This window comes from Myodes glareolus, chromosome 8 (assembly GCF_982192425.1).
Source record: "Myodes glareolus chromosome 8, mMyoGla1.1, whole genome shotgun sequence".
NCBI lineage: Eukaryota > Metazoa > Chordata > Mammalia > Rodentia > Cricetidae > Myodes > Myodes glareolus.
The window spans coordinates 16403573-16417052 of record NC_142033.1 but is presented as its reverse complement, the minus strand read 5'-3'; the positions used below and the strand labels follow the sequence as shown (position 1 = coordinate 16417052).

At 42.3% G+C, this 13480-nt stretch overlaps 1 protein-coding gene across 6 annotated transcripts in view; it reads left to right on the top strand.

Annotated features, from left to right (window-relative positions):
• Mthfd2l (methylenetetrahydrofolate dehydrogenase (NADP+ dependent) 2 like) overlaps positions 1–13480 on the top strand; it is a 146814-nt gene that overhangs the window by 22221 nt on the left and 111113 nt on the right. For all 6 annotated transcript variants that reach the window (XM_087908871.1, XM_087908869.1, XM_087908868.1 and 3 more), the window contains exons 4-5: positions 4119–4271; positions 5324–5431. In XM_087908871.1, the coding sequence (XP_087764997.1) occupies positions 4119–4271; positions 5324–5431 (261 nt within the window). The remainder of the gene's footprint in view (positions 1–4118; positions 4272–5323; positions 5432–13480) is intronic.

Genomic DNA, 13480 nt, shown 5'->3' with positions numbered 1-13480 from the left:
ACAAACAGTGTTATAATTAATACAGTTTCTGTGTGATTATTTGGGTCTTGATGTCTGGGAAGCAAAAGAGCAGTCTCAGTTTACAAGAATCTAGTTCAAAAGGCGAGGTGGGGGGAGTAACAGGACAAGACAGCCAATGTCAGTCTCAGGCCTCCATACACATGAACACATACACATGTATACAGCACACACACGCACGCACACACACACACGCACACAGTATGCATGCACACAGGCACCCACACAATACACTAAAAATGAATATCACCAACAATAAATTATCCTGTCTTAAAGCTGTGAATTATAGTTAATTCAATTTAAGATTCATTTAAAAACAATATTTTGTTTGAAGAAACTTTTTGCTCCAGATAGTTTTATCATGATTTTCAAAATCCCATTCTCACAATGTTATTTGTCCACTTAAAGATTTTGTAGATAACTTTTTTAATGAGATAAAAGACAAGGATAAGGACAGACAACTGTCCTACAAATGAAATGTATCTCCACTAGGTGGCAGCATTGAGCAGGCAGTTTTACAACTGTTAGTAGTTTGTGGGGACAATCACCAAGACAATTTGTGTCTTCCAGGGGTTTGTTTCTGGAGCCACTAATGTCTCTTTCCATTCATGCCTAGGTAGACGCCATCCAAAGAAGGTTTGTTTTATTGTCCAAGTTCAGACATACCTTTTTCTGAGATAATTTCTTAAACCAAAACCAAAACAAAGCCGTACATATAAAATAACAACAACAAAACCACTTAAAATTCAGGAATTTCAAAAGCAACAGTAATTTTCTGGTTTTCTTCCCATCTTTTGATTTTTCCTTTATCATCTGTTTTTTTTTAGTGTATTCATCTCAAAGTTCCATTTACATAGTGTATATTTCTTTTTTAAAAAGACTTTTAAAATATATATATAAACAACACTAAATGAACTCAGTGAGACACATTTACATATTTATTCACTTACAAAAATATATTATTTCATCACCTGTAACAATAACAATTAAAGTAAGAGAGGTCATGAACAGTACAGGAGCAGGACTGGAGGTGTGAGAGAGACAGAGGAAGAAGAGGGAGAGGGCTGATATAAAAACAGTACACAAGAAATTTTTTTAAAAAAATTACATTTAAAAAATAAGATACATATATTTATAGGCTGTGTATTATTGAATTTAATTTTCAAACACTCTGGCCTGACAGGGGAGACAGATAGTTAAGGAACAATCTGAATCTAAATTATTGTTCCTGAGATTTTGGCAAGCAAGGTTGTACATAGAGACTGCTTGTTCATTTCCTGCTGCCCAGGCCTGAAATAATTACACAGAAACGACATTAATTACACCACTGCTTGGCCAATAGCTTAGAATTCTTATTTACTAACTCTTACATCTTAAATTAACCCATCTCTATTATTTTATATTTTACCATGAGACTTGGGGTTTACAGGTAAGGTTCCCAGGCTCCTGTCTCCTTTGGTGCCTAGATGGCACCTCTCTGACTCCGCCTTTTTTCTCCCAGCACTCAGAAGAATAAGGGCCACATTAGATTTCTATATAATCTTCAGCTCACACCAGAGAATCATAGACTCAGATAAAGCCAAGCTTAAAATTTAGCTTCATAGGATGTATAGATTCTAACCTTGATAGGATATCTGTAAAGTAGTTCCCAGACATCCTGAACAGTCTTTGTGACTGTGGGAGAGGGAGGCTACAGGTACATGGAGAAAAAGATCCACCCGGAGCAGCTGTTCTCAACATGTGGGTCAAGAAAGACCACCAGAAAACAGATGTTTACATTATGATCCATAACAGTAGCAAAATTACAGTTATGAAGTAACAACGACAATAATTTTGTAGTTGGGTATCTCCACACCATGAAGAACTACATTAAAGGGTCGCAGTGTTAGGAAGGTTGGGAACCACCAGCCTAGAGGATCCCACCGGCTCCATTTCCAGCCTTTACCAGATTCAAATTGGGAGTTGGAGTGACTCCGTGAGGTGAGACTCACTTCCCATTTCTTTTCTGTCTCCCCACCTCTCAATGATAAGATAATTTATGGATGATATTGGATAAGCAGGCATTTTGTAAGTATTATCTGTCTTGATTTTTTCTTTATATAGAAGACAAAGAATGTATATTGAGACTCCAGTTAAACTGTTTGGGTAAATATTTATGCTATTAGAATGTAAGTTCCATAGGACATGAATTTTATCTTTGGCTCACTTACACATTCTAACTCCCCACTGGACACATTGCTGTGGAATATTATTTTAAGTGAACAAAGATGTCTTACATTTGTTTCTGCTGAAGATTACTACTTTAACTCTGTAAAGGTGTGTTACTTTTGTTTGCGCTGCGTTTGTTTAATTATGTAAAAATGTGGGGCATTTGTTTCACCTTGCCTGCCTAAGGCACCTGATTGGTCTAATGAAGAGCTGAACGGCCATTAGCCAGGCAGGAGAGGGATAGACGGGGCTGGCAGGCAGAGAGAATAAGTAGGAGGAGAAATCTACACAAAGGAGAGAAGAGTCTAGGGAGAAAGAGAGGGACACACGCAGGGCCAGAATCCAGGCAGCCACCAGCCAGCCAGACATGAGAAATGAAAGTAAGAGATACAGGAGGAAAGTAAGGGAAAACACCCTGAGGCAGAATGTAGATGAAGAGAAATGCAATAAATTGTAAGAGCTATGGGACAAGCACAAAGTAAGGCTGAACATTCATAACTACAAGTCTTCCTGTCATGATTTGGGCACTGGTTGGTGTCACAAAAGAAAAAGTCTGGTGCAACACATGGAACACATTCAACTATCATCTGAGTGAATATACGAGTGAATTTTCAAAACCTTACATGCTAAGGGTGTGAACTTTATCTTGTTAGCATGAAGCTTTGCGTGGATTTTTTTATTTTTCAAGACTTGAAAGAAATAGTTCACCTTAAGTTGATATTGGATAATATAGAAGTGCCAGGTGTTCAAAATATAAACATATCTCTCAATACATTTCAGAATCTAGTATTAAGATTAAGAGTGCAGTGAATTTATAAGTCAGTTTGGGGAAGCTGAAACATTGCTGTGTTTATCAGCAATATAACTTTGTCCATTGTCAGCAATCTTTTGTAGTTCTTAGTACAGGAGTTGTTCCAAAATTTATTCCCAAGAATGTTGCTGTTTGTAATTTATTATAAATCGTAGCTGAGAATAATTTTATTGTCTGATTATTGCAGTTTGAATGCTGAAATGCACCTGATTTTCGTGTGCTGACTTTGTGTTGTGTGTTCTTGACTGAACTGACCTTGAAAGCTCTTGCCGCTATCGTCCAACCTCTTTAGGTAGGCAGAATAAGCAGCCGTGCCACTCAGGAGTAGGTGTGTGCACTTCCTTTGTGACTTCTATGACTTTCCTTTCCCGTGTGGTATTCAGTGAGGACCTAGACTCCAGAGGTGAATAGAAATGGGAGTGGACTCCTTTGTCTTCTGTTCTTCAGGCTCAAGGATCAGGGTTTTCTCCTAAGGCTGCTGGCCGAGGGTTTGGAAAATGCCTGTACCAGACTGACGGCTCCGGCTGTTTTCTTCCTGGGTGTGCTGCAGCTGTAATCCTGTTTCCTTGCCAACCCTCTCGCCTTTCACCTGGGCTTCGAGGAGTTTGCTTTTTCTTTATGTTGTTAGGGGGATAACCAGAGGTTTTAGCAGAATTTTTGCACCACATCTGGGTAGCCCTTGTGGCTTCCTCTTTAACTCTATTTAATCTACAGTGTTCAATTTTTTAACACACCCATTAGTGGACACATCTTGTGGTAGAGAAAAGTGGATTTGGTCCCCTTAAATCTGCAAGCATGTTGAGGCAAAGACAGCTGCCTACTTGTGGCTGCATTTCCTAGAAATTGTTCATTCCACACAATTCTCTAGTCCAGCCAGTGTATTCTCTTAGTAACCTATGCTCTAGATGCAGCCAATCACAGCTACCCTCCAAGAGCATTTCGGGTTACTATTTTGATGGCAAGAATAGAACAATAATTTTATGTGTCTTGGAGCTGATCTGTCTATAGTTCCCCATTTTTCATTCTCGGGGCTTTCACATAAATATTAATTTTAAAAGAGACCAATTGTATTTACTTTTAGACCATATGGATGAAAGAACAATATGCAACGGAATTGCCCCAGAAAAGGATGTGGATGGATTTCATATTATCAATATCGGAAGACTGTGCCTCGATCAGCGCTCTCTGATACCTGCCACTGCCAGTGCTGTCTGGGAAATAATAAAAAGAGCAGGTTGGTCACCTGGGTCTGTGGGAAACTAGCGCCAGGTGCAGGGGAGCTCTGGAGCCTTGCTTGGGTAGAACTACCTCTGCACACAAGCAACAAAAACAATAAGCATAAAACTAAAGGCTATAAAGTTATTATTTATTTATGAATGTCACGGAACAAAACAGAGTGGACGGGAGTGAAGACCATCTGCCAGGTGATAGCCCACTACAGTTGTAGCTTATAGTGAGCGGACCTTCCAGATGTGGCCATGTTTTCCGACTTTCGAATTATGCATTTTGATGACAATCTTTCCCAAGTGTAGACTATTTTCTTGCTAAGATAAGATAATGTGCCAATCATGTAAGAACCTTGTCTGTTGACAGTGGTTTTTAATAAAAGCATGTGGGCTTCTACTGTGCTAGACACGTTGTGTCCTCACAGGCCGTGGATACGTTCCTGAAGCTCCGTGGCTTTGCACACTGATGGCTTTCCTGCCCCCACCACGGTTACTGCTCTCTTGGAAGCACTTCAAGAGAAAGCAGATTCTAGAATCAAACACGTGGCTGTCCGTACTTAGATAAATGTCAGTTCCAGTTTCTTTATTTTACCTGTGAAGATATATGGTGCCTCCGCACGGCAGAGAGCTGGCTTTCAGAGTAGGGCTTCTTCCTGTGGAGTAAAGTGTGTGCTGTCTGCCTCTTGTTATCCCAGTCTCACTGGAAGGCTGATTGCCATTGCTGCTTAATATCGCTGCATGAGCTTCTTCGTCTGACTAGCGGGTAATGTGTTTTAAGACTGTACACTTCATATGCGACTCAGCGTTTAAAATGACTTTCATGGCAACTTGAGCATTTTTGTGGTTTGTAAATGAGGATATAATGAGAGGGGAAATGGCAAATCCAAGAAGTGTAAAAAGAAATATTCATAAATAATCCAGTGAGGGCATGCTGCAGACCAGGTAGAAAATCCAAATTTAATTAGACATTTTTAAAGAACATTTCAGTCGGCTTTTCAGATGTTTCATTTGCTTCTTTGTGTTAGTCATGCATTTAAACAAACCGTATTTTTTTTTTAAGGAATTGAAACATTTGGGAGAAATGTGGTTGTAGCAGGAAGATCCAAGAATGTAGGCATGCCGATCGCCATGCTGCTGCACACGGACGGGGAGCATGAGCGTCCTGGAGGTGAGTGCCCTGCGGGGCGACCCCTGATGGTGTGTGTGACTCTGCATGCTCAGGGTCTGTGCGGCTTATCTCAAGGTGTGAAAGCCTTGAAAGTACAAAAAGGAATTTCTGATATACTTGCTGCTTTCCGTCTGCTGTGACCAAAATGACTTGCTGGAGAGTTTATTGGGGCTTGCAGTTTTAGAGGGTCAGAGTTCATGATGATGGAAAGGAGGTAGCTGGTGGTTGGCGCAGCAGCTGAGGGCTCAGTCTCTAACAGGAAGCGGGAGGTGGAGCAAACTGAGAATAGCAGGAGGCTTCAAAACTCAAAATCCAGTGACATACATCTTCCAGCAGGGCCACGCCTCCTAATCATTCAATAGTTCCACCAACCGGAGACCAAGTATTCACATGTATTAGCCTCTCAGGGATATCCTTATTCAAACCGCTACTGCTGAAAATATGTGACCCCTTTGGTCCATTTCTTTTGCTTTCTTTCTTCCTACTTTATTTATGGCTGTACTTTTTTTTTTAACTCAGTAACTATATAGACATTAAAAAAGGATAAAAGTCACTAGATACATAAAAATCTACCCTGGAAAATTCTCACCTCTGTTAGAAGTTGAACGTTGGGTCATAAAGTAGTTTAGCACACCACTGCCAGCTGGTTAGCTCCTTAATAGGAATGGAACCTGGGACCTCGGACTCGCAGCTGAGTGTCTGGGTTAGACAACTGGTATTGCTCGGCAGGAAGAGCCACAGCTCACCATGAAACCCAGTATGATGTGAAGACGTTTGAGAACATGTGCCACATTGTCCGGGTGACTGCTGGCTCACCACCCTCCTAGGACCTTGGCATTTTCCCTAATAGCTGGGTGCCAAGCAGATCCATAGTGAGGACTGGCGACAGGGTAGAAGAGATATTTTGCAAAGCACAGGGGGCACTGTTCACAGTGTCTGAGCCAATGCTCAGCATGGGACCAAAAGTTACTCAGACCAAGTTCATGATGTAAGTAGAAGCAGCTGCCAGTCTCTCTCTCTGTCTCTCTGTCTCTCTCTGTCTCTCTCTGTCTCTGTCTCTCTGTCTCTCTCTGTCTCTCTCTGTCTCTCTCTGTCTCTGTCTCTCCCTCTCTCTCTCTCTCTCTCTCTCTCTCTGTGTGTGTGTGTGTGTGTGTGCCACTGATGTTTGCTGGGACCTTTGCTGATCATCCTTCCTAATTACTGTGTTATGCCTTATCTTGTATACAATAAGCACTTAACTGACCCCTTCAGTTACAAAAGAGGAGGCATACATTTGATAAACAGCAACATATGTACACACTACCATATATAGGTATACAGAGATTTCTGAAAAATTATTTTTAACCCTGTGAATCCAAGTTCTGTAAGTCTTTTAAGGGTCTTTATTATGATAATACTCATGAAAGAATATTTTAAAACTCAAATTACTATGGACTTATCTCAAGCAATGGCCAGATAGGGGGCCATACACATTTTTTTAGATATCAGCTTTGGTTGCATAATGAATTCCAGGCCAGTCGGAGCTATTTAGTGAGATACTGTCTCAAAATAACTAAGTAAATAATGAATGAATGAAGAAGAGGAGCATGAGGCTTTTAAATACTATTTTCTGTTGTAAGGGCCTAAATGTCATAAGAGACTAATACATGTGTATGGCCCATAGTAAGGAAGGCTTGGTAGTGACTCCAGGCAGTTGCCGGGCACCCGTCCTCCCAGGCACCTCTCAGGCTCTCTTCCTCCCTGCCAGCTCACTCTGCCGCTTACTAGTCTCACAGCTGAAGAATACTGGTTCACCCTGGCCTTCAGATAGCACTTTTATGTTAAGCCAGGTAACCAGCAGACATTTTACAAGAATATACTCCTTCTTGTGGAAAATGTTGATCAAGAGACAAGAAAGTCTTTCTTCATTTTCAACATTCTATTTTCTCAACTTAACAATAACCTAACAAGCATCATTCTGAGCTCCATGTTTTGATGAGCACCTTCTCATAAACTGTCTAGCCAGTTTTCAATAATTCTGGTACATAGAATTAATGATTATTCCCATTTTAGAGATAAAGCTTGTAAGGTTTTTGTGGGCTTTGAGGAAGCGTCTGTCTCAGGACTGGGAGCTAGGGATGAGCACTGGCCAGGGTTAGGAGCATTGATCAAGACACAGACTCATTGCCGATTCTTTCCACAGCCGATTATCCTTTGTAGACTTTTACTTTTACTGTCTGAGACATGCATAGCCTTAATTTCTCTCTTAGTTATTAGGAAAATTAAGCAAAAATAAAGCACTAGTTATGATGATTTTGAGGTGTTACTACCTGGCACACAGTAGATTAAGTGAGTTACTGCGTGTAGCCTCGACAGTTGCTGTTGTTTCAATAACTCTCAAGTTGATAACCTGTAATACACTGCTTACACGTTTACAGGAAAATGCCTGAAGTTAATGATGATTTCTTCTTGACTTTAATTTGAAACTTAGGTTTTTTTTTTTCCTGTTGAGCTTTATTTTTGTTTTTAAAAATCATATATAGTTTTTTTCGGTGCGGGAGAATTGTCTGTATTCTGTCAATCATGTTTTAAATAAACACTGATTGGCCAGGCAGGAGGTGTAGGTGGGGAAACCAGACAGGAAGTGAAAATGATGATGAAAAGAGAGCAGGAGAACTCTGGGGAGGAGGAAGTTGATTCCTCCTGATCCTGCCCAGATCACCAAAGCAGCAGGATGTAAGCTGCCCCACTGAAAAAAAGGTACTGAGCCACATGGCTAACATAGATCAGAAAAATGGGTTAATCAAGATGTGTGAGTTAGCCAGTAAGAAGCCTGACCTAACGGGCCAGTCAGCTTTATAACTTGCGGAGTCCTCTGTGTCATTTTCTTTGGGGCTTGCCAGCTCTGGTGTACCAGGCGGGACAGAAAACACAAACAAGCAGGCCCCCTTCATGTTACATTTTTTAACGTTTGAGTAAATTCAGTTTCTGAAGGCTTACAAAGCCATGGTTAGATATTTGCTGCGATAATACTGCAACACTGCTTGACAGCATGCCTTTTCCTGTAGGCTTCATGGTTACATGCTAATTTCTTGTCATATTTCAATTATGAATTATTTCTAAACCACCTTAGATGAACTATCCCAATTTAATTCAATTTTAGACTACCTAATACTATGTTACAAATATTGCCTTATGTATTTTAGCATATGTAGCTATTTATAGATACATACATATGTAGTAAAATATCAAAATAAATGCAAATTGATGGTGCTAATGATTTTTGAGGAGAGAATTATGGGCTTAAATTGATTTCTTTAAAAACATCTCATATTTTATTCAATAAAATTTCTCCCCTTAATGAACACTAAAATGACATACATGAAGAATCATTTATAATGCTGCTTTCAAGCCAGTTGGTTAAATTTACCTTTATTATGGGGCACCTTACTTCTGTTATGATTGTTGTATCTAACAGGTAACAGATTAAACTAAAAACGATACTGGAGTTTAGGCACATGGGTGGTGTTTAATTACATGAGTAGGATCATGGTGACATCTATTATTAATATAATGAACTATAGCAAGCAACTTAGTGACTATTTGGAGTCTGTGGGAAAGTTAGTGTTTGGATGTCTTCGGCTGGCAGAGCAGTAATTACATGCATTGTTAGCTAATGGAGATAATGAAGGTGGATTAACTGCAAATTCATATCTAAAGAACTTGCTCTAATGACACAACATTGAGCATTTAGCTCACATTGTGCATTGTTTTGCCAGAAGAGACTTGAGCCTGCTAATTCATTTTTTAATCTCAAGGACAAAAATAATTTCGCTAAAAGGAAAAGACAGCCATACTGTCATTTAGTTTAATATATGTCTGTTCCCAACTCACTTTAACTTTTGGCATGAAGAGCCCGAAGCTCAGGTATTTGTCAGAAAACCTTTTTAGTTTACTGGGCTACGGGGGAGATGGGTGCGGGGTGGTGGCGCTCGCCATGTTCAAGAGTGAGAATGTACTTAAATCTCTAAGTGAGAAGCCCGCTGCCCCTGTCAGCAGGAAGGCTGCAGGCACCCTTCTCACTCAGCATTGAATAGAAGCAGGGAGGAGGCCACAGGCTCTGCAGGGAGCTGGGGAGGAGTTCAGGCCCCCACAGAGCTCCTACCTGGAGAGACTGATTCTCTCCTTCTTTACACACAGGCTACCTTGAAGTGACATCACAAGGTAACAGAAGCAAGTTGTGTCTTGTGAAACTCAACACTTGCTACAATGTTTAAGAACCACTGTGACCGTCCTGAGGTTATAGGATATTCCTTTTTCTTTTTCTTTTTTTTTTTTTAAATTTAACTTTTGTCTAAATTCTTTGTGGTTTTCACATCATGCATCTGGATCCCACTCATCTCCTTATTCCTTCCCATCCATCCTCTACCCTTGCAACTGCCCTGACCCTGGAAGAAAAGAAAAGAAAAATCCTGCTGTGGAAGCTGCAGAGTAACACAGTGAGCCACAAGGTCCTTTAGTCTGTATATTGTTACTTATAAGTGTTCACTGCATTTGAGGTCTCTGGTTTTTGCTATATCATCAATACTAGGCCCTAAATGGGGCTCCTTTTTGATATCCTGTTGTCCCGTATCAAGGAGATCCTGTAACTTTGGGAATGAAGGACCTTCTCGTGGAGAGTTGTCCCTGAAGTCACTTGAGCAAGGCACCTGGTCCTGCCTCTTGCCAACCACAGCAGAAGAAAGAGTTGCCCTTGAGTAGGCAGCACAGAAGAGCTGCCCCTGGTGATTTAGGTGTGGGCAAGCCAACCCGGAGGGCATACGAGCAGGAGAATCACCCTGCCCCTTGCTGCTCACTACATAGGGTGAACTAGCCAGGGCAGTACCAGAGTTCACCTGGTGTTGAGGTTGAAGGAGAGCTGGCAGATTGACCAACCCTGCAAGCACCCAGACACAGAGCTATGAGTTGGCCCATCCCACTATTCACCCCATCTAGGGTATATTTTTGACGTTTTTATATGTAGCAACAGAAGAAGAAGCTTCTCTTTCTCTGAGAATGAAAATTCAATACTCTGGCTTTTTAACACAGTGGCTTTGTCTAGCTTTCCTATAAGGAAGGAAGCCTGGGGAAAACCCTCTAACAATGCCTTTAAAAACATTTTTTTTCCATCAAGATAACAGAGAGCCCTACCCCAATCAAGGTACTATAACTATTAACTATCAGTAGTAGAATTTAGAGTCTTATTTTGTTTCCCATTCATTTATAGAAAGCTCCTCCTGCATACTTCACTATTTAGCAGCACATCTCACCGGAAGTGACCAATGAAGTGGCCATGGGCATTGGTTACATGCTCTTGAACTCAAGTGTGGTAACACTGCAAAGAGTAAAGAAGACTTGGTCTCTCTCTTCCAAAGTCAGTGCTCTTCATCCTCAGATTCACTGGCCACAGGGCACCTAATTGATGTGGGATTTCTATCTTTATGCTGTGATTACCACTAATGAATAAAGAAGCTTTGGGCCTATAGCAGGACAGAACTTAGTTAGGTGGGGAAAACTAAGCTGAATGCTGGGAAAAAGGAGGTGGAGTCAACGAGATGCCACGTAGCCCCGCCAGAGATAATAGATGCTGGATTTTTTCCCAGTAAGCCACAGCCTTGTGGTGATACACAGATTACTAGAAATGGGTTAAATTAATATGCAAGAGTTAGCCATTAAGAAGCTAGAGCTAATGGGCTAAGCAGTAATTTAATTAATACAGTTTCTGTGTGATTATTTTGGGGCTAAGCAGCTGGGAACTAAGTGGCCTTCTTACTATATCCAACATTTATAGTCAACCTGACCTACTACTGTGCTTCCTTTTCTCTTTCTTTGAGATGTCTTTTGATTATTTGGTTTTGATTTTTTGAGAAAGGGTTTCTGGATAGCCCTGGCTGTCCAGGAATTCATTCTGTAGACCAAGATGGCCTCAAACTCAAAGTTCCGCCTGCATCTGCCTCCCAAGTGCTGGGATTTAAGGAGAGCACCACCACCACCTGGCTTAAGTAAAAACCTACATAAGTTTCTGTTAACCCACAGAGTCAGTTAGGCTACTATTGCTGTGATGAAGTACCAAGACCAAACGCAAGTTGTAGAAAAAGGGTTTATTTGGCTTACTCTTCCGCATTGTAGTTCTTCGTTGATAGAATCCAGAACATGAACTCAAATGGGGTAGGGGCCTCGAGGCAGACGATGCAGACGCTGTGGAGGGGAGCTGCTCACTGGCTTGCTCACCATGGCTTGCTCAGCCTGCTTTCTTATAGAGCCCAGGACCACCAGCCTAGGGACGGCACCATCCACAATAAACTGAGCCCTCCTCCATCAATCACTAATTAAGAAAATGTCCTACAGACTTATCTACAACTCAGTCTTATGAAGAAGGATGCTAAAAAAGAAATCCCACCCTATCTCAGAATTGAGAATAATAAAAGGTTATTTACTTATGGGTAGACTCACAGATCACAATCCTCTGCTCAACAGGGAACAGCAACCAAATCCAGCAGCCGGGAAAGAGGCCCGGTGGGCACTTTCCATCTGCATAAATAGTATAAGAGGCCACGCCCAAGTGGGCGGGTAACTTAAAGGCTACTGGTGGTAGGAATTCCTACAGCAGTCTTATGGAGGCATTTTTCTCAACTGAGGTTCCCTCCTTTCAGATAACTCTAGCTTGTGTCAAATTGACATAAACTGAGCCAGCATATACTGGATCTTTTCATTGTGGGAACGGACTCCAGTTTTCAAAACGCGCATTTTTACCACCTCCAGGAGGCAGTAGCCAGTAGGAGATGCTTGAGGCACTGCAAGGTGATGTGATGTGAGAGGCATGTGTGATTCAGCTCTGCTCAGTAGCTGGTGGAGCCAAGCTCCTTTGAGTTTCAAAGAGAGGAGCCAAATAGAAACGCCCAGGAGTGAAGGAGTTATGCAAACCTTCAAACACAGGACTGAGAAACTCCTAGTCCTGCTGGCGCTGAGCGGAGTAGGACATATCCGACCTCTGTTGAGGAACCACGGGGCAGAGGGGATGGCAGAGGAACCACGGGGCAGAGGGGATGGCAGAGGAACCACGGGGCAGAGGGGATGGCAGAGGAACCACGGGGCAGAGGGGATGGCAGAGGAACCACGGGGCAGAGGGGATGGCAGAGGAACCACGGGGCAGAGGGGATGGCAGAGGAACCACGGGGCAGAGGGGATGGCAGAGGAACCACGGGGCAGAGGGGATGGCAGAGGAACCACGGGGCAGAGGGGATGGCAGAGGAACCACGGGGCAGAGAGGATGGCAGAGGAACCACGGGGCAGAGGGGATGGCAGAGAAACCACGGGGCAGAGGGGATGGCAGAGGAACCACGGGGCAGAGAGGCTGACAGAGGAACCACGGGGCAGAGAGGCTGACAGAGGAACAATGGGGCAGAGAGGCTGACAGAGGAACCACGGGGCAGAGAGGCTGACAGAGGAACCACGGGGCAGAGAGGATGGCAGAGGAACCACGGGGCAGAGGGGATGGCAGAGGAACCACGGGGCAGAGGGGATGGCAGAGGAACCACGGGGCAGAGGGGATGGCAGAGGAACCACGGGGCAGAGAGGATGGCAGAGGAACCACGGGGCAGAGGGGATGGCAGAGGAACCACGGGGCAGAGGGGTTGGCAGATATTTTATTTCTGCAAGTATCAAATTCTTTGATACTCTGGGTTGATCTGGCTTTGTCAATTTAGAATTTTGAGTTTGGGTAGTTGATATATTAGAAAAAAGCAAATAATTCTTGTCTCACTTTCATTTGAATAAAGAAGTAGTGTTAGACTGTCGATGTCTAACTTTGGCTAGCTAGTATTTAGAAAGCATTTAGTTGGGAAATAACACTCTTAGTGGATAAAGGGGATTATTGCATAGTGGGACATAATATTAAACCTATTTGAGTTATAAAGCAAGGCTGGGGAGTTGGCTCAGAGATAAGTCAACAACCTAAGTTTGATCCCTAGGGCCCACAGAGTGGAAGGTGAGAGCCAGTTTCTGAAAGTTGTCCTCTGACCGTCACATTAA